General features: G+C 41.3%; 1 protein-coding gene across 1 annotated transcript in view; it reads left to right on the forward strand.

Moving 5' to 3' along the window:
• Window positions 1-18,704, forward strand: part of LOC139379573 (collagen alpha-1(VII) chain-like) — a 104,953-nt gene that overhangs the window by 81,168 nt on the left and 5,081 nt on the right. The window contains exons 83-106 of the mRNA XM_071122388.1: window positions 668-709; window positions 871-1,443; window positions 1,586-1,621; window positions 2,436-2,462; window positions 2,637-2,696; window positions 3,874-3,999; window positions 4,646-4,717; window positions 4,804-4,839; window positions 4,942-5,001; window positions 6,409-6,453; window positions 6,741-6,776; window positions 7,385-7,420; window positions 7,505-7,561; window positions 7,773-7,844; window positions 8,027-8,098; window positions 8,202-8,237; window positions 8,366-8,446; window positions 8,557-8,610; window positions 8,705-8,758; window positions 8,988-9,050; window positions 9,319-9,381; window positions 9,533-9,649; window positions 18,046-18,099; window positions 18,225-18,273. Coding sequence (XP_070978489.1) covers window positions 668-709; window positions 871-1,443; window positions 1,586-1,621; window positions 2,436-2,462; window positions 2,637-2,696; window positions 3,874-3,999; window positions 4,646-4,717; window positions 4,804-4,839; window positions 4,942-5,001; window positions 6,409-6,453; window positions 6,741-6,776; window positions 7,385-7,420; window positions 7,505-7,561; window positions 7,773-7,844; window positions 8,027-8,098; window positions 8,202-8,237; window positions 8,366-8,446; window positions 8,557-8,610; window positions 8,705-8,758; window positions 8,988-9,050; window positions 9,319-9,381; window positions 9,533-9,649; window positions 18,046-18,099; window positions 18,225-18,273 — 1,921 coding nt within the window. The remainder of the gene's footprint in view (window positions 1-667; window positions 710-870; window positions 1,444-1,585; window positions 1,622-2,435; window positions 2,463-2,636; window positions 2,697-3,873; window positions 4,000-4,645; window positions 4,718-4,803; window positions 4,840-4,941; window positions 5,002-6,408; window positions 6,454-6,740; window positions 6,777-7,384; window positions 7,421-7,504; window positions 7,562-7,772; window positions 7,845-8,026; window positions 8,099-8,201; window positions 8,238-8,365; window positions 8,447-8,556; window positions 8,611-8,704; window positions 8,759-8,987; window positions 9,051-9,318; window positions 9,382-9,532; window positions 9,650-18,045; window positions 18,100-18,224; window positions 18,274-18,704) is intronic.

Raw genomic sequence — 18,704 nt, forward strand, 5'->3', positions numbered from 1 at the left:
TGGAGGGAACAGCACAGGGAAGGGGTTCAGAGAATATATTATATGGTCAAATCAACAGTTAGCATGGAGGGAACAGCACAGGGAAGGGGTTCAGAGAAGATATTACATGGTCAAATCAACAGTTAGCATGGAGGGAACAGCACAGGGAAGGGGTTCAGAGAAGATATTATATGGTCAAATCAACAGTTAGCATAGAGGGAACAGCACAGGGAAGGGGTTCAGAGAAGATATTATATGGTCAAATCAACAGTTAGCATGGAGGGAATAGCACAGGGAAGGGGTTCAGAGAAGATATTATATGGTCAAATCAACAGTTAGCATGGAGGGAACAGCACAGGGAAGGGGTTCAGAGAAGATATTACATGGTCAAATCAACAGTTAGCATGGAGGGAACAGCACAGGGAAGGGGTTCAGAGAAGATATTACATGGTCAAATCAACAGTTAGCATGGAGGGAATAGCACAGGGAAGGGGTTCAGAGAAGATATTACATGGTCAAATCAACAGTTAGCATGGAGGGAACAGCACAGGGAAGGGGTTCAGAGAATATATTACATGGTCAAATCAACAGTTAGCATGGAGGGAACAGCACAGGGAAGGGGTTCAGAGAAGATATTACATGGTCAAATCAATCAACGTGTGAACATTCCGTCTTTCTGTTTGTAAAGTCACAGTCGGGAGCAAGAGGTCCCAAGAAATCACATGTAAGTGTTGCTCAGCCAAAACATATTGGTGAATTGCCCAACGGAAGGACCGTAGTTATGATGCACTTTGAACATCAAAATAAATCCATATGAATTAATCACTATTTAAGTGTAATGAATTGAGCAATCTATCAGTAAACCAATCCATTTTTCATTTGTGGTTCCAGAGACAGAAACAAGAAAACAGAGACCCTCAGCCTGACCCTGAATCCTATACAGAGATGGAGGTTGACTATGAAACAGAAAGAGACTGGGAGACACCAACAGAGATGGAGGGAGAGAGAGAAGAACCCATAGCAGCAGGGGAAGAGACACCATGGGAAAGACATAGAGACAGGGAGATGGTAGAAAAGAAAGGAAAAGAGGCGGAAGGAGAGATATACCATGATGCAGAAAGAGAGGGAGAGGAGGAGAGAAGTGGCGACTCTGAGTGGGACACGGAGGAAGACAGTGAATACGAGAGGGAGAGAGAGAGGGAAAGGATGGAGATGGAGAGAGAGAGGATGGAGCTTGAAAAAGAGAAGGAAGCAGAGCTGGAGTTGCAGAGGGAGAAAATAGAGAGGGAGAGACAACTAGAGAGTGAGAGAACAGAGATGGAGGGAGGCAGAGACCTGGACAGGGAGAGAGAGGAGTGGGAGAGACGAAGGCAGGAGATGGAAAGAGAGAGCGGAAGACAAGGAGAGTACGAGGAGGAAGGAGGAGTAAGACCCCATCCAGGGCCAGAATATGACTATTTGAAGGTAAACACACACACGTCCTCCAATCAAAGTGCTGTGAAGATGACATGATGAAAGCTCCTGTCCTGTTTCCGTCATCTATCACGCATTTCTATCAGGTTCCTTTTTGTGTTCCTTTTTGAGTGGTTCCTTCTGTTGTCTAAAGGGCGCACCGGGTGAAAATGGACTTCCGGGACCGAAGGTAACTACCAATCATTTTCAAATAAAACAGGGTCTTTAAATGGAGTGAAAGAACAAGATGTCCTGAATCTGCCCCCGTATCTCTACAGTACCACATTGCAATAAGGAATCCTTTATACACAGTTTGTAAAGGCTGTATAAGAAGTTTGTAGACAATGTATTATTAATGTGTTGATCAGTGATACCCTGTGCATGGCAGACAGCTCACACCACCAACATGACGAGAACTACGTGCTTTATAGTCTATAGCTCTCTTAGAAATGAAGGCACACCTTTAATAAAGGGTACCTTAATGTAATGTCAACCCAATCTGTCCTTACACCCGTACACAGTGTCAATGTCACCAGGTCACAACATCAAACGTATCCTCGCTCCCCTCCTACCCACATCTCATTATCAGTGTCTCACACACACACACACACACACACACACACACACACACACACACACACACACACACCTATTTACCTACCCACATCTTCCCCTATGAGTTTGTCCATGTCTCTCTGCTCTCCTGTCAGTCAAACCAGCGGAGCTCAGAATGTTGGTCTTTGATGTCCCCAGAGTTCTATTTCTGATCCCATCATGACACAGTGGATTAATCATGTGGTATTAATAATTCCGTCTGTTAGCTGGCGGCATCGATACAAAACATATCCCTGAAAAACTCTATGGACTTTTTTTTCTCTCCGGCTGTCTGAATGTGATGGTACTATTTTGGTGCACGAGACGCAGACAGAGACATATGGAGAGAATGAACTTGAATAACAATCACTTTGTCACTGATTTGTCGACAATTCTCTTCGTTCTTCCAGGGGGAACTTGGTGAAAAGGGACACAAGGTAAATGCTTTTCCAATTCAGTCATGTGATGGAGCAAAGCCCGAACCAAGGTCATTCATGTTTTGAACATTGAACTATTCTTATTTATTGAAATATCTAACTAGAATGACTCCTGCACACTGTACTGTATATTAGCAAATTAAACGTATCCTATTGACATTGTTGTGTTTTTAGGGTGAGCCAGGTATTGGCCACAGAGGTCCTGTGGGACAGGCTGGTCCACCTGGAACTAAGGTAGACTCCCACACCATCACTTAGCTCTGCCTTCTACTTGGTCTAAATCTATTTAGCTTTAACTGGCTTCAATTGACAATTTTGTCACCTGAGGGCCTGATTGTTGCTATGGAGATACAATAGCCGAGAGGAAACACTGAACTTCAGTAGCTGCTGGAGAAATACCAACACGGTCCTTATCTGTCTCCTATTAGCTATCCCCCTCTCTCTGGGATTGTCTCTTTCTTTTTCTATTTGTTTATCAATTGTTGTTAACTTCCATTTACAAAGCAAAAACAGTAGAACATATGGAATTAATAACTGCAAGGGAATTATCATTGTAGTTATATCAGTGTAGTAATTAGAGCAATGCAAAAAAATGACAATACCTTTCTACCTTTGTCCCCCTGACTCTCTTTCTCTCCTGTCTGTCTGTCTGTCTCTCTCTCTATCTCTGTCTCATTATCTCCTGTCTGTCTGCCTATCTGTCTCTCTCTATCTCTGTCTCATTCTCTCTTTCTGTCTGTCTGCCTATCTGTCTCTCTCTTTCTCTGTCTCATTCTCTCTTTCTGTCTGTGTCTGCCTATCTGTCTCTCTCTGTCTCATTCTCTCTTTCTGTCTGTGTCTGCCTGTCTGTCTCTCTCTATCTCTGTCTCATTCTCTCTTTCTGTCTGTCTGCCTATCTGTCTCTCTCTATCTCTGTATTATTCTCTCTTTCTGTCTGTGTCTGCCTGTCTGTCTCTCTCTATCTCTGTCTCATTCTCTCTTTCTGTCTGTGTCTGCCTGTCTGTCTCATTCTCTCTTTCTGTCTGTCTGCCTATCTGTCTCTCTCTATCTCTGTCTCATTCTCTCTTTCTGTCTGTCTGCCTATCTGTCTCTCTCTCTATCTGTCTCATTCTCTCTTTCTGTCTGTGTCTGCCTGTCTGTCTCTCTCCCTCTGTCTCATTCTCTCTTTCTGTCTGTCTGCCTGTCTGTCTCTCTCTCTCTGTCTCATTCTCTCTTTCTGTCTGTCTGCCTATCTCTCTATCTCTGTCTCATTCTCTCTTTCTGTCTGTGTCTGCCTATCTGTCTCTATCTCTGTCTCTATCTCTGTCTCATTCTCTCTTTCTGTCTGTGTCTGCCTGCCTGTCTCTCTCTATCTCTGTCTCATTCTCTCTTTCTATATGTGTCTGCATGTCTGTCCTTCTCCCTCTGTCAGGGTGAGCCTGGTGAACTGGGGCCTTCTGGTGCTCAGGGTATCCAGGGTATCCGTGGTAATCCCGGTATTTCAGGTTCTCAGGGCTTGAGGGGCCAACCAGGAGACCCAGGAGAGGCGGGGAGAGAGGTGAGGAGCTCCCCGACCATCCCTTCAACCTGGGGCAAGGAGTTTGTCCTGATTACTGGAAGGCTTTGTACTCTAGTTATAAGAAACCCAACACCTTGTACTGTAGTTTTAAGAAACCCAACACCTTGTACTGTACTTTTAATAAACCCAACACCTTGTACTGTAGTTTTAATAAACCCAACACCTTATACTGTAGTTTTAAGAAACCCAACACCTTATACTGTAGTTTTAATAAACCCAACAACTTGTACTGTAGTTTTAATAAACCCTACACCTTGTACTGTATCTATAAGTAACTCAACACCGTGTACTGTAGTTTTAATAAACCCAACACCTTGTACTGTACTTTTAATAAACCCAACACCTTGTACTGTAGTTTTAATAAACCCAACACCTTATACTGTACTTTTAATAAACCCAACACCTTGTACTGTAGTTTTAAGAAACTCCTGGCCTTGTAGTTTTAGTCTATTTCCTGGTCAGATCACGTAGTCCAAAAAATGTTGCAGACAAATTTATATCAAATTCACCAATAGCCAGAAACCCAGAACAAAGATAAATGTTTTCAAAGAGCAAAAATTCTGCCTACTAAGTAGGAAGATAATTGTGATAAAGTATGATGTGTACTGTTTTTGTTCATCTGTAGGGAGACAGGGGTAGAAGGGGTAAGAATGGATCACCTGGGACTCCAGGAGCTAAAGGGACACCAGGAATAGAGGTATGGTGAAATATAACTTGCCCTAGTCATTGTTTGCCTTCCTATGGTTATCATGTAACATAATGGATGCTTTCTGTTTCCCAAAGGGTCCACCTGGTCTACCTGGGACGAAAGGAGAAAAGGTAAGACAATAGCATGTTTGGTGGTGGTGTTGTTGTTGTCATTGTCATGTGGTATATGAGGAGATAATAACATTAGCACTCACTTCGTGTTGTTCCCAACAGGGCGACAGTATCCCAGGGGAACCAGGGGCCAGGGGTGTGGTCGGGATCACAGGTCGCAGGGTGAGACGGAACAATGGACTTAATTACCTCAGAGAGATGGACTTAATTACCTCAGAGAGATGGACTTAATTACCTCAGAGAGATGGACTTAATTACCTCAGAGAGATGGACTTAATTACCTCAGAGAGATGGACTTAATGATCGCAGAGAGATGGACTTAACCTCAGAGAGAGATCCTAGGCAGCATTGTAAAATATGGAAAAGCTGCTCGTCACAACAGGATGGCATAATATGCACACATTTACACTGAACATAAATATAAAAAGAGCATGTAAAGTGTTGGTCCCATGTTTCATGAGCTGAAATAAAAGATCCCAGAAATGATTTTTTTTCTCTCAAATTTGGTGCACAAATTTGTTTACATCCCTGTTAGTCAGCATTTATCCTTTGCCAAGATAATCCATCCACCTGACAGGTGTAGCATATCAAGAAGCTGATTAAACATTATCATTACACAGGTGCACCTTGTGCTGGGACAGTAAAAGGCCACTCTAAAATGTGCGGTTTTGTCACACACAATGCCACAGATGACTCAGGTTTTGAGGAGTGTGCAATTGGCATGCTGACTGTAGGATTGTCCACAAGAGCTGTTGCCAGATAATAACATTTCTCTACCATAAGCCACCTCCAACATCGTTTTAGAGAATTTGTCAGTACGCCCAACCGGCCTCACAACCGCAGACCACCTGTATGGCGTTGTGAACAGGGTGCCCCATGGTGGCAGTGGGGTTATGGTATGTTATGGTATGGGCAGACATTTTATCTATAGCAATTTGAATGCACAGAGATACCCTGATGAGATGCCGAGGCCCATTGTCGTGCCATTCATCCGTCACCATCACCTTATGTTTCAGCATGATAATGCACAGCCCCATGTTGCATGGATCTGTACACAATTCCTAGAAGCTGAAAATGTCCCAGTTCTTCCATGGCCTGCATACTCACCAGACATGTCACCCATTGAGCATGTTTGGGATGCTCTGGATAAATGTGTACGACAGCGTGTTCCAGTTCCCACCAACATCCAGCAACTTCGCAAAGCCATTGAAAAGCGGGACAACATTTTACAGGCCACAATCAGCAGCCTGATCAACTCTATGCGAAGGAGATGTGTTGCGCTGTATGAGGCAAATGGTCACACCAGATACTGACTGGTTTTGTGATACACACTCCTACTTATTAGTTTTTTAAATGTATCTGTGACCAACAGATACATATCTGTATTCCCGGTCATGTGAAATCCATAGATTAGGGCCTAATGAATTGATTTAAATTGACTGATACCAATTGACCTCATATGAAGTGTAACTCAGTAAAATCTTTGACATTTTAGCATGCATTTAGCATTTTAGCATTATCTTTTTTTTTGTTCAGTGTAATATTTGTGATGTGTTTTGTTTGTGACAGGGTGAAAAGGGCATTGCAGGAGTCTTAGGAGCCCCAGGACATACTGTGAGTTGACATCATCACCTTTCATGACATGGACAGTCCAGAGGAGGCTGGTGGGAGGAGATATAGAAGGACGTGCTCATTGTCATGTCTGGAATGGAATAAATGTAACGCAGTCCAACGTGGTTTCCATGTGTTTGATGTGTTTGATACTGTTCCATTGATTCCATTCCAGACATTACAATGATCCTGTTCTCCTATAGCTCCTCCCACCAGCCTCCTCTGGTACAGTCATGCAGTTACGGACATTTGTTTCATAGCTACCTTTACCTTTGACCTCTTTTACTTAGGGTCCAAAGGGCTTCCCGGGCAGCAAAGGAGCAAAGGTAGGTTGACGGTTACTTCTCTGATGACATGATCATTTTGGTGGACTATATTTTACAAATGTATGCGATTGAGTGGGTCTTACTAAATACTTTGATATTTTAGATTTTCATCCCCTCATACGTCCACTCAGGTTCTCCAGATACTCTAGATATTTTTACTTCAGAGACCGTTTTAAAGATGGTTTTGACAGCCCGGTGTTTCAGCGTTCAGTCAAATTCTCTGCTCGTTCTATTGAAGTGTCATCACTCTAGTCACTTCTGTCTCTTCAAACCCTCTATAGAACCTTCTTTTTGAAACATGTTTCAACGCTCACCATGTGGCCAGTCTATTTCAATTAACTTCAGTCCATTTTGTTATGTATATAGGGATGTGGACAATGAAAATTAAGAGTCAATGTTTTTATGTAACTACCTGATACAGCCATATGGTATATAGTTTGTGTTTTCTACACACAGACTACAAATGAATAGTGTCTCATAAGCCCATACAGGCCGGGCACCATTTGGTGTATGACACTAAAATACAAATATTGTCAATCAATCAATCAATCAATTATTGTATGAATGTTATAAGCCATTGATTCCTTTCATAAAACATATTTTCACAGGGCGACAGAGGTTTAGCAGGAATACAAGGAGAAAGGGTAAGCCAAACATGACATAAGTACTACACAAACAGTATTTTGTATATGATTAATTCACATATGATGTACGTTCTTTATGTTTAGGGAAGCCCCCTCCAAATCCAGGGACCGAGAGGCTACAAGGGCTTAAAAGGAGAAGGGGTGAGAAACAAGTCCCCTAAAACAAGTCCCCTAAAACAAGTCCCCTAAAACAAGTCCCCCACAATGTATTTTGAATTCTAGTTTTATTTCCAGAGCAATTCTCATTAAACAAATGTTATTTTAGAGAGACAGATTTTGCATTTTCACTTTGTGTGTTTTCCCTTTTAAGACGCTGTTTATCTGTTTTTGTTTGTTTGGTTGTTTGTTTTAGGGAGAGCGAGGCTCCCCAGGTTTCGATGGAGATAAAGGAGAGAAGGGCGAGGATGGGCCCCCGGGGTTCAAGGTGCTTCCTAATGCTTGATGACAGAACATTTTATGTGGAAAAAGAGAAAAAGAAAGATTGTTAAAAGATGTAATGAAAGAGAGACAAACAACAACAGAAAGAGAAAATACATTTTCCAAAACATGGCAGCCAAAGAACATAGTGTTCTCACATTCAGCTTTTTGTTTGTTCCCCATCTGAAGGGCCTCAAAGGAGAGGCAGGGGCCAAAGGAGCCATGGGGCTGTTTGGGGTCCGTGGATCAGTGGGCCAAAAGGTCAGCAGGAAATACAGCATGTATCTATCTACAGGCTACATGGAACCACTGTTATCAGATCTATGCTGCTATGTGTATGCTCACTGTTGTTCTGTGCCTCCAGGGAGATACTGGTGAGCCTGGAGTCAATGGAGAAGTGGTGGGTATTTATCTAACACACTTTAACAGTTTAATATATAAACAGTATCTGTATAACTGTATATATACTATGGTGGCTTGGTATGAGGTCAAAAACAGGCTTTGTTGATTGGCTTGTTGTTGTCACAGGGTCGTAACGGGGACGATGGATTGGACGGAGCCACAGGAGCCAAAGGAGACATGGGACTCCAGGGACAGAAGGGAGATCAGGTGAGGAGAGTGTGGCATAGAGCATAGAATTTAGAGTCTAGACAAATAGAACCTGTCATCTGTGATTCATTATACAGTAATTTTTTTCCGTTCTGGTATTCTATTCCTAGGGTGACAGAGGTGAACCTGGCTTACCAGGGGATACTGGGCAGACAGGTGTGAAGGTCAGGGCTTGATCCTAATGCATTAGGCATGTTAATGAGATGGTAATGCAATGATCAAAGGTAACTCTTGGTGTCGGTTGTGGTTGTTGCACAGGGATTCCGAGGCCTACCTGGACGCATAGGAAGCACTGGGCTAGATGGAGAAAAGGTGAGTTGCCTGCTGTGGGATTCAATACAATGGAAGTATCGTCAGTACCACTGACCTGCAAAAGTAAAGGTTTACAGTAGTGCCAACTAGCTGCCACACGCTGCATACAATTTAGCATACGGTTCAATTGTCTGATCTAGTAGGCCACTGTCAGACTATGGTCAATGGTTGCACAGTTTCAGACACAGTTTCAGTGAAAATGTAAGTATTTCATCGTTGTTTGACACAGGGAGAGATGGGTATTCCTGGAACCCCAGGACATCCAGGGCTCAATGGACTCACAGGACGGAAGGTAGACACACACACACACACACACACACACACACACACACACACACACACACACACACACACACACACACACACACACACACCACTCTCCGAGGGTGCCTCATGGGGTTGGGATATGCAAGAAAATACATTTCCATTTCACACGTATAATACACACTTGTGAAGTAGGACAAATATAAGCACCCGCCTAATTATTTATTTATTATTTATAGACACAAATCAAAATCATTGTCACTAATCTTCTGAAAAGTGTTGATTGTGATGTGTAGGGTGAAAAAGGGGACGGGGGTATCAATGGAGTAGAGGGAGCACCAGGACTAAAAGGAGAGAAGGTTGGTTCAAATCACATGTAAAAACACTATTGAAATGATGACTATTAATAGTCTATGTACTACAGAGGAATGTGGAAATATTCATGTAGTTGTTGAAGCGTTATGTTTTTCTTCCATCATGCACCATTCATGTTGTCCCTGTCTTGTGCAGGGTGCCACTGGTTTCCCAGGGTTCCCTGGGTTTAAGGGGTCAGCAGGGACACCAGGCAGTGATGGAGCGGAGGGGCGACCAGGACGTAATGGGTCCAAGGGAGAGACAGGAATCAAGGTAGATTGAGGTTGCCCTCCAGTCAAGGTTATTATACTGAAAACTGAAAAATTTGAAAAGCTTTATAGTAAATTGAAATAAAAACAAAAAACATTTGAAAAACTATACTGAAACTATCATCTTTGCCAGCAAAACTAACTAAAATAACTCAACTTTAGGCAAAAATCTCATTTCAAATGGGGTTTTCAAGCTTCTTTCTTTCTGTCTGTGTCTTTCTTTCTGTCTTTCTGTCTTTCTTTCTTTCTTTCTGTCTTTCTGTCTTTCTGTCTTTCTTTCTTTCTTTCTTTCTTTCTTTCTTTCTTTCTTTCCAACCACAGCCCACCAACCCCAAAACATAGTTTAACCCAGTCAGAGTGCACCTTAAAAAATCCACTTTTCACAAAAATAAAAAAAGAACCACACATTGTGATGATTAGATAAAACAAGCCTGATTCTGTCAGGCACATTGTGATGATTAGATAAAACAAGCCTGATTCTGTCAGGCACATTGTGATGATTAGATAAAACAGCCTGATTCTGTCAGGCACATTGTGATGATTAGATAAAACAAGCCTGATTCTGTCAGGCACATTGTGATGATTAGATAAAACAAGCCTGATTCTGTCAGGCACATTGTGATGATTAGATAAAACAAGCCTGATTCTGTCAGGCACATTGTGATGATTAGATAAAACAAGCCTGATTCTGTCAGGCACATTGTGATGATTAGATAAAACAAGCCTGATTCTGTCAGGCACATTGTGATGATTAGATAAAACAGCCTGATTCTGTCAGGCACATTGTGATGATTAGATAAAACAGCCTGATTCTGTCAGGCACATTGTGATGATTAGATAAAACAAGCCTGATTCTGTCAGGCACATTGTGATGATTAGATAAAACAAGCCTGATTCTGTCAGGCACATTGTGATGATTAGATAAAACAAGCCTGATTCTGTCAGGCACATTGTGATGATTAGATAAAACAAGCCTGATTCTGTCAGGCACATTGTGATGATTAGATAAAACAAGCCTGATTCTGTCAGGCACATTGTGATGATTAGATAAAACAAGCCTGATTCTGTCAGGCACATTGTGATGATTAGATAAAACAGCCTGATTCTGTCAGGCACATTGTGATGATTAGATAAAACAAGCCTGATTCTGTCAGGCACATTGTGATGATTAGATAAAACAAGCCTGATTCTGTCAGGCACATTGTGATGATTAGATAAAACAAGCCTGATTCTGTCAGGCACATTGTGATGATTAGATAAAACAAGCCTGATTCTGTCAGGCACATTGTGATGATTAGATAAAACAAGCCTGATTCTGTCAGGCACATTGTGATGATTAGATAAAACAAGCCTGATTCTGTCAGGCACATTGTGATGATTAGATAAAACAGCCTGATTCTGTCAGGCACATTGTGATGATTAGATAAAACAAGCCTGATTCTGTCAGGCACATTGTGATGATTAGATAAAACAAGCCTGATTCTGTCAGGCACATTGTGATGATTAGATAAAACAAGCCTGATTCTGTCAGGCACATTGTGATGATTAGATAAAACAAGCCTGATTCTGTCAGGCACATTGTGATGATTAGATAAAACAAGCCTGATTCTGTCAGGCACATTGTGATGATTAGATAAAACAAGCCTGATTCTGTCAGGCACATTGTGATGATTAGATAAAACAAGCCTGATTCTGTCAGGCACATTGTGATGATTAGATAAAACAGCCTGATTCTGTCAGGCACATTGTGATGATTAGATAAAACAAGCCTGATTCTGTCAGGCACATTGTGATGATTAGATAAAACAGCCTGATTCTGTCAGGCACATTGTGATGATTAGATAAAACAAGCCTGATTCTGTCAGGCACATTGTGATGATTAGATAAAACAAGCCTGATTCTGTCAGGCACATTGTGATGATTAGATAAAACAAGCCTGATTCTGTCAGGCACATTGTGATGATTAGATAAAACAAGCCTGATTCTGTCAGGCACATTGTGATGATTAGATAAAACAAGCCTGATTCTGTCAGGCACATTGTGATGATTAGATAAAACAAGCCTGATTCTGTCAGGCACATTGTGATGATTAGATAAAACAAGCCTGATTCTGTCAGGCACATTGTGATGATTAGATAAAACAAGCCTGATTCTGTCAGGCACATTGTGATGATTAGATAAAACAGCCTGATTCTGTCAGGCACATTGTGATGATTAGATAAAACAAGCCTGATTCTGTCAGGCACATTGTGATGATTAGATAAAACAAGCCTGATTCTGTCAGGCACATTGTGATGATTAGATAAAACAAGCCTGATTCTGTCAGGCACATTGTGATGATTAGATAAAACAAGCCTGATTCTGTCAGGCACATTGTGATGATTAGATAAAACAAGCCTGATTCTGTCAGGCACATTGTGATGATTAGATAAAACAAGCCTGATTCTGTCAGGCACATTGTGATGATTAGATAAAACAGCCTGATTCTGTCAGGCACATTGTGATGATTAGATAAAACAAGCCTGATTCTGTCAGGCACATTGTGATGATTAGATAAAACAGCCTGATTCTGTCAGGCACATTGTGATGATTAGATAAAACAAGCCTGATTCTGTCAGGCACATTGTGATGATTAGATAAAACAAGCCTGATTCTGTCAGGCACATTGTGATGATTAGATAAAACAAGCCTGATTCTGTCAGGCACATTGTGATGATTAGATAAAACAAGCCTGATTCTGTCAGGCACATTGTGATGATTAGATAAAACAAGCCTGATTCTGTCAGGCACATTGTGATGATTAGATAAAACAAGCCTGATTCTGTCAGGCACATTGTGATGATTAGATAAAACAAGCCTGATTCTGTCAGGCACATTGTGATGATTAGATAAAACAAGCCTGATTCTGTCAGGCACATTGTGATGATTAGATAAAACAGCCTGATTCTGTCAGGCACATTGTGATGATTAGATAAAACAAGCCTGATTCTGTCAGGCACATTGTGATGATTAGATAAAACAAGCCTGATTCTGTCAGGCACATTGTGATGATTAGATAAAACAAGCCTGATTCTGTCAGGCACATTGTGATGATTAGATAAAACAGCCTGATTCTGTCAGGCACATTGTGATGATTAGATAAAACAAGCCTGATTCTGTCAGGCACATTGTGATGATTAGATAAAACAGCCTGATTCTGTCAGGCACATTGTGATGATTAGATAAAACAAGCCTGATTCTGTCAGGCACATTGTGATGATTAGATAAAACAAGCCTGATTCTGTCAGGCACATTGTGATGATTAGATAAAACAGCCTGATTCTGTCAGGCACATTGTGATGATTAGATAAAACAGCCTGATTCTGTCAGGCACATTGTGATGATTAGATAAAACAAGCCTGATTCTGTCAGGCACATTGTGATGATTAGATAAAACAAGCCTGATTCTGTCAGGCACATTGTGATGATTAGATAAAACAAGCCTGATTCTGTCAGGCACATTGTGATGATTAGATAAAACAAGCCTGATTCTGTCAGGCACATTGTGATGATTAGATAAAACAAGCCTGATTCTGTCAGGCACATTGTGATGATTAGATAAAACAAGCCTGATTCTGTCAGGCACATTGTGATGATTAGATAAAACAAGCCTGATTCTGTCAGGCACATTGTGATGATTAGATAAAACAAGCCTGATTCTGTCAGGCACATTGTGATGATTAGATAAAACAAGCCTGATTCTGTCAGGCACATTGTGATGATTAGATAAAACAAGCCTGATTCTGTCAGGCACATTGTGATGATTAGATAAAACAAGCCTGATTCTGTCAGGCACATTGTGATGATTAGATAAAACAAGCCTGATTCTGTCAGGCACATTGTGATGATTAGATAAAACAAGCCTGATTCTGTCAGGCACATTGTGATGATTAGATAAAACAAGCCTGATTCTGTCAGGCACATTGTGATGATTAGATAAAACAAGCCTGATTCTGTCAGGCACATTGTGATGATTAGATAAAACAAGCCTGATTCTGTCAGGCACATTGTGATGATTAGATAAAACAAGCCTGATTCTGTCAGGCACATTGTGATGATTAGATAAAACAAGCCTGATTCTGTCAGGCACATTGTGATGATTAGATAAAACAGCCTGATTCTGTCAGGCACATTGTGATGATTAGATAAAACAGCCTGATTCTGTCAGGCACATTGTGATGATTAGATAAAACAAGCCTGATTCTGTCAGGCACATTGTGATGATTAGATAAAACAGCCTGATTCTGTCAGGCACATTGTGATGATTAGATAAAACAAGCCTGATTCTGTCAGGCACATTGTGATGATTAGATAAAACAGCCTGATTCTGTCAGGCACATTGTGATGATTAGATAAAACAAGCCTGATTCTGTCAGGCACATTGTGATGATTAGATAAAACAAGCCTGATTCTGTCAGGCACATTGTGATGATTAGATAAAACAAGCCTGATTCTGTCAGGCACATTGTGATGATTAGATAAAACAAGCCTGATTCTGTCAGGCACATTGTGATGATTAGATAAAACAAGCCTGATTCTGTCAGGCACATTGTGATGATTAGATAAAACAAGCCTGATTCTGTCAGGCACATTGTGATGATTAGATAAAACAAGCCTGATTCTGTCAGGCACATTGTGATGATTAGATAAAACAGCCTGATTCTGTCAGGCACATTGTGATGATTAGATAAAACAAGCCTGATTCTGTCAGGCACATTGTGATGATTAGATAAAACAAGCCTGATTCTGTCAGGCACATTGTGATGATTAGATAAAACAAGCCTGATTCTGTCAGGCACATTGTGATGATTAGATAAAACAAGCCTGATTCTGTCAGGCACATTGTGATGATTAGATAAAACAAGCCTGATTCTGTCAGGCACATTGTGATGATTAGATAAAACAAGCCTGATTCTGTCAGGCACATTGTGATGATTAGATAAAACAAGCCTGATTCTGTCAGGCACATTGTGATGATTAGATAAAACAAGCCTGATTCTGTCAGGCACATTGTGATGATTAGATAAAACAGCCTGATTCTGTCAGGCACATTGTGATGATTAGATAAAACAAGCCTGATTCTGTCAGGCACATTGTGATGATTAGATAAAACAGCCTGATTCTGTCAGGCACATTGTGATGATTAGATAAAACAGCCTGATTCTGTCAGGCACATTGTGATGATTAGATAAAACAGCCTGATTCTGTCAGGCACATTGTGATGATTAGATAAAACAGCCTGATTCTGTCAGGCACATTGTGATGATTAGATAAAACAGCCTGATTCTGTCAGGCACATTGTGATGATTAGATAAAACAGCCTGATTCTGTCAGGCACATTGTGATGATTAGATAAAACAAGCCTGATTCTGTCAGGCACATTGTGATGATTAGATAAAACAAGCCTGATTCTGTCAGGCACATTGTGATGATTAGATAAAACAAGCCTGATTCTGTCAGGCACATTGTGATGATTAGATAAAACAAGCCTGATTCTGTCAGGCACATTGTGATGATTAGATAAAACAAGCCTGATTCTGTCAGGCACATTGTGATGATTAGATAAAACAAGCCTGATTCTGTCAGGCACATTGTGATGATTAGATAAAACAAGCCTGATTCTGTCAGGCACATTGTGATGATTAGATAAAACAAGCCTGATTCTGTCAGGCACATTGTGATGATTAGATAAAACAAGCCTGATTCTGTCAGGCACATTGTGATGATTAGATAAAACAGCCTGATTCTGTCAGGCACATTGTGATGATTAGATAAAACAGCCTGATTCTGTCAGGCACATTGTGATGATTAGATAAAACAAGCCTGATTCTGTCAGGCACATTGTGATGATTAGATAAAACAAGCCTGATTCTGTCAGGCACATTGTGATGATTAGATAAAACAAGCCTGATTCTGTCAGGCACATTGTGATGATTAGATAAAACAAGCCTGATTCTGTCAGGCACATTGTGATGATTAGATAAAACAAGCCTGATTCTGTCAGGCACATTGTGATGATTAGATAAAACAAGCCTGATTCTGTCAGGCACATTGTGATGATTAGATAAAACAAGCCTGATTCTGTCAGGCACATTGTGATGATTAGATAAAACAAGCCTGATTCTGTCAGGCACATTGTGATGATTAGATAAAACCGCCTGATTCTGTCAGGCACATTGTGATGATTAGATAAAACAGCCTGATTCTGTCAGGCACATTGTGATGATTAGATAAAACAAGCCTGATTCTGTCAGGCACATTGTGATGATTAGATAAAACAAGCCTGATTCTGTCAGGCACATTGTGATGATTAGATAAAACAAGCCTGATTCTGTCAGGCACATTGTGATGATTAGATAAAACAAGCCTGATTCTGTCAGGCACATTGTGATGATTAGATAAAACAAGCCTGATTCTGTCAGGCACATTGTGATGATTAGATAAAACAGCCTGATTCTGTCAGGCACATTGTGATGATTAGATAAAACAGCCTGATTCTGTCAGGCACATTGTGATGATTAGATAAAACAAGCCTGATTCTGTCAGGCACATTGTGATGATTAGATAAAACAAGCCTGATTCTGTCAGGCACATTGTGATGATTAGATAAAACAAGCCTGATTCTGTCAGGCACATTGTGATGATTAGATAAAACAGCCTGATTCTGTCAGGCACATTGTGATGATTAGATAAAACAAGCCTGATTCTGTCAGGCACATTGTGATGATTAGATAAAACAAGCCTGATTCTGTCAGGCACATTGTGATGATTAGATAAAACAGCCTGATTCTGTCAGGCACATTGTGATGATTAGATAAAACAAGCCTGATTCTGTCAGGCACATTGTGATGATTAGATAAAACAAGCCTGATTCTGTCAGGCACATTGTGATGATTAGATAAAACAAGCCTGATTCTGTCAGGCACATTGTGATGATTAGATAAAACAGCCTGATTCTGTCAGGCACATTGTGATGATTAGATAAAACAAGCCTGATTCTGTCAGGCACATTGTGATGATTAGATAAAACAGCCTGATTCTGTCAGGCACATTGTGATGATTAGATAAAACAAGCCTGATTCTGTCAGGCACATTGTGATGATTAGATAAAACAAGCCTGATTCTGTCAGGCACATTGTGATGATTAGATAAAACAGCCTGATTCTGTCAGGCACATTGTGATGATTAGATAAAACAGCCTGATTCTGTCAGGCACATTGTGATGATTAGATAAAACAAGCCTGATTCTGTCAGGCACATTGTCCACCTAGCAGAATGCCTGTCAGATATGTAGATAGACAGGCAGTAGACAACATGCCTATGTATAGCAACGCATAGGAAGGAATAGAATAGAAGCATAATTAAGACACAGAAATGGGTCTATTTTCGGATGCGGCGGGAACGCTAACCAAACCTATATGCTAATGATCCTTTCAGCCACAATTAGCAGCCTCTTGATGTTAATAGGAGAGAAGGGATGGAAAGGATGTAATGACGTTCCTATGGGACGTTTTATCACAAAACATCTGGACATGTTTGATATTTATAGGATAACTAGAGGGGCAAGGTAAGCCTAATGATCAGGTTGAGCTTTATTTAGGCAACTACGTAGTAGGGAAGTACGTAATAAGGAGGTACGTAGTTTTTTATTTTACCTTTCTTTAACTAGGCAAGTCAGTTAAGAACAAATTCTTATTTTCAATGACGGCCTAGGAACAGTGGGTTAACTGCCTGTTCAGGGGCTGAATGACAGATTTGTACCTTGTCAGCTCGGGGATTTGAACTTCCGATTTAACCTTCCGGTTACTAGTCCAACGCTATAACCACTAGGATACCCTGCCGCCCCAAGTAGGGAAGTATGTTATAAGGAAATACGTAGTTGGGAAGTACGTGTTGCCTGTGTGGTGCCTGTGTGTGTGTGTGTGTGTGTGTGTGTGTGTGTGTGTGTGTGTGTGTGTGTGTGTGTGTGTGTGTGTGTGTGTGTGTGTGACTATTTATGTGTGTGTGTCTATCTTTGTGTGTGTCTATCTGTGTGCCTGCCTGTTTGTGCACGTGCCTGTGAGAGCACATGTGCGTGGGCTCACTACCACGCGCAGCACCTGTGTGAGTAAGAGCGTTCTCCATTTTGCTGTGTTGTTGTCCCAGGGAGAGAGGGGCAGGAGAGGCAGAGGGAAGCCTTGTCAGACAGGACCACCTGGAAGTCCGGGACAAAGAGGAGGCAGTGTAAGCTACTTCATAGACCAGACACATAACACTCACACACATGTTGTTGTTCATGTATCAATACCTAATGGGAGTTACTGTCACTAGGCTGGGTGACAGTAATAATTGCTGTGATAATAATCACTGTGTCTTTTCCAGGGAGAGCTGGGAAACGAGGGACTAAAGGGACAGAAAGGGGAACCCGGACTCTCTGTAAATACATCTTACTTATTCCCACACACACGTTTCACACTTGCCTGGCCTAAGACATATTTGTATTGACAGACAGCTTGGTTGAAGACAAGGTCTAAGCAGCACTCTGCTCTCTCTGTTTTCAGGCCGAGGAGGTGAAGGATCTGGTCAACCAAGAGGTTGTGAACCAGTGCGGTGAGTGTTTCTGTGTTTAGCTGTGTGTGTGCATGTGTGTCGGTTCTACATTCCAAAACTCCCACTGCTGCGGCATGGCACCCCTGTGTGTTCTGCCATCTGGTGTGCCCTCTCTGTGGAATGGCCCGTTGAGAGAGGGGACACCGTGACCGACCGGAGTCATTCACAAACACCAGACTCATAAACCATCATGCCACCCACCAGAACCCATAGGGCCCTACAACCACAGGGCCAAACGCATCTTTAGTTTACACCTCCACAACTTTGAGGAGAAAGGCATTGTTGCCTTATCCGTAGTGAACATCATTAAAGTAGAGAATTCGTTTTATGTCAACATATCATATAAAATTTCCTCCATTAGTTTCCAGGCGGTGTGAAATTGTCAATTGAATCCAGTAAAAGCCTGTTTAAGGCTCATGTTTATTCAATGG

The sequence above is a fragment of the Oncorhynchus clarkii genome, chromosome 21 (genome assembly GCF_045791955.1).
Source record: "Oncorhynchus clarkii lewisi isolate Uvic-CL-2024 chromosome 21, UVic_Ocla_1.0, whole genome shotgun sequence".
NCBI classification, from domain to species: domain Eukaryota; kingdom Metazoa; phylum Chordata; class Actinopteri; order Salmoniformes; family Salmonidae; genus Oncorhynchus; species Oncorhynchus clarkii.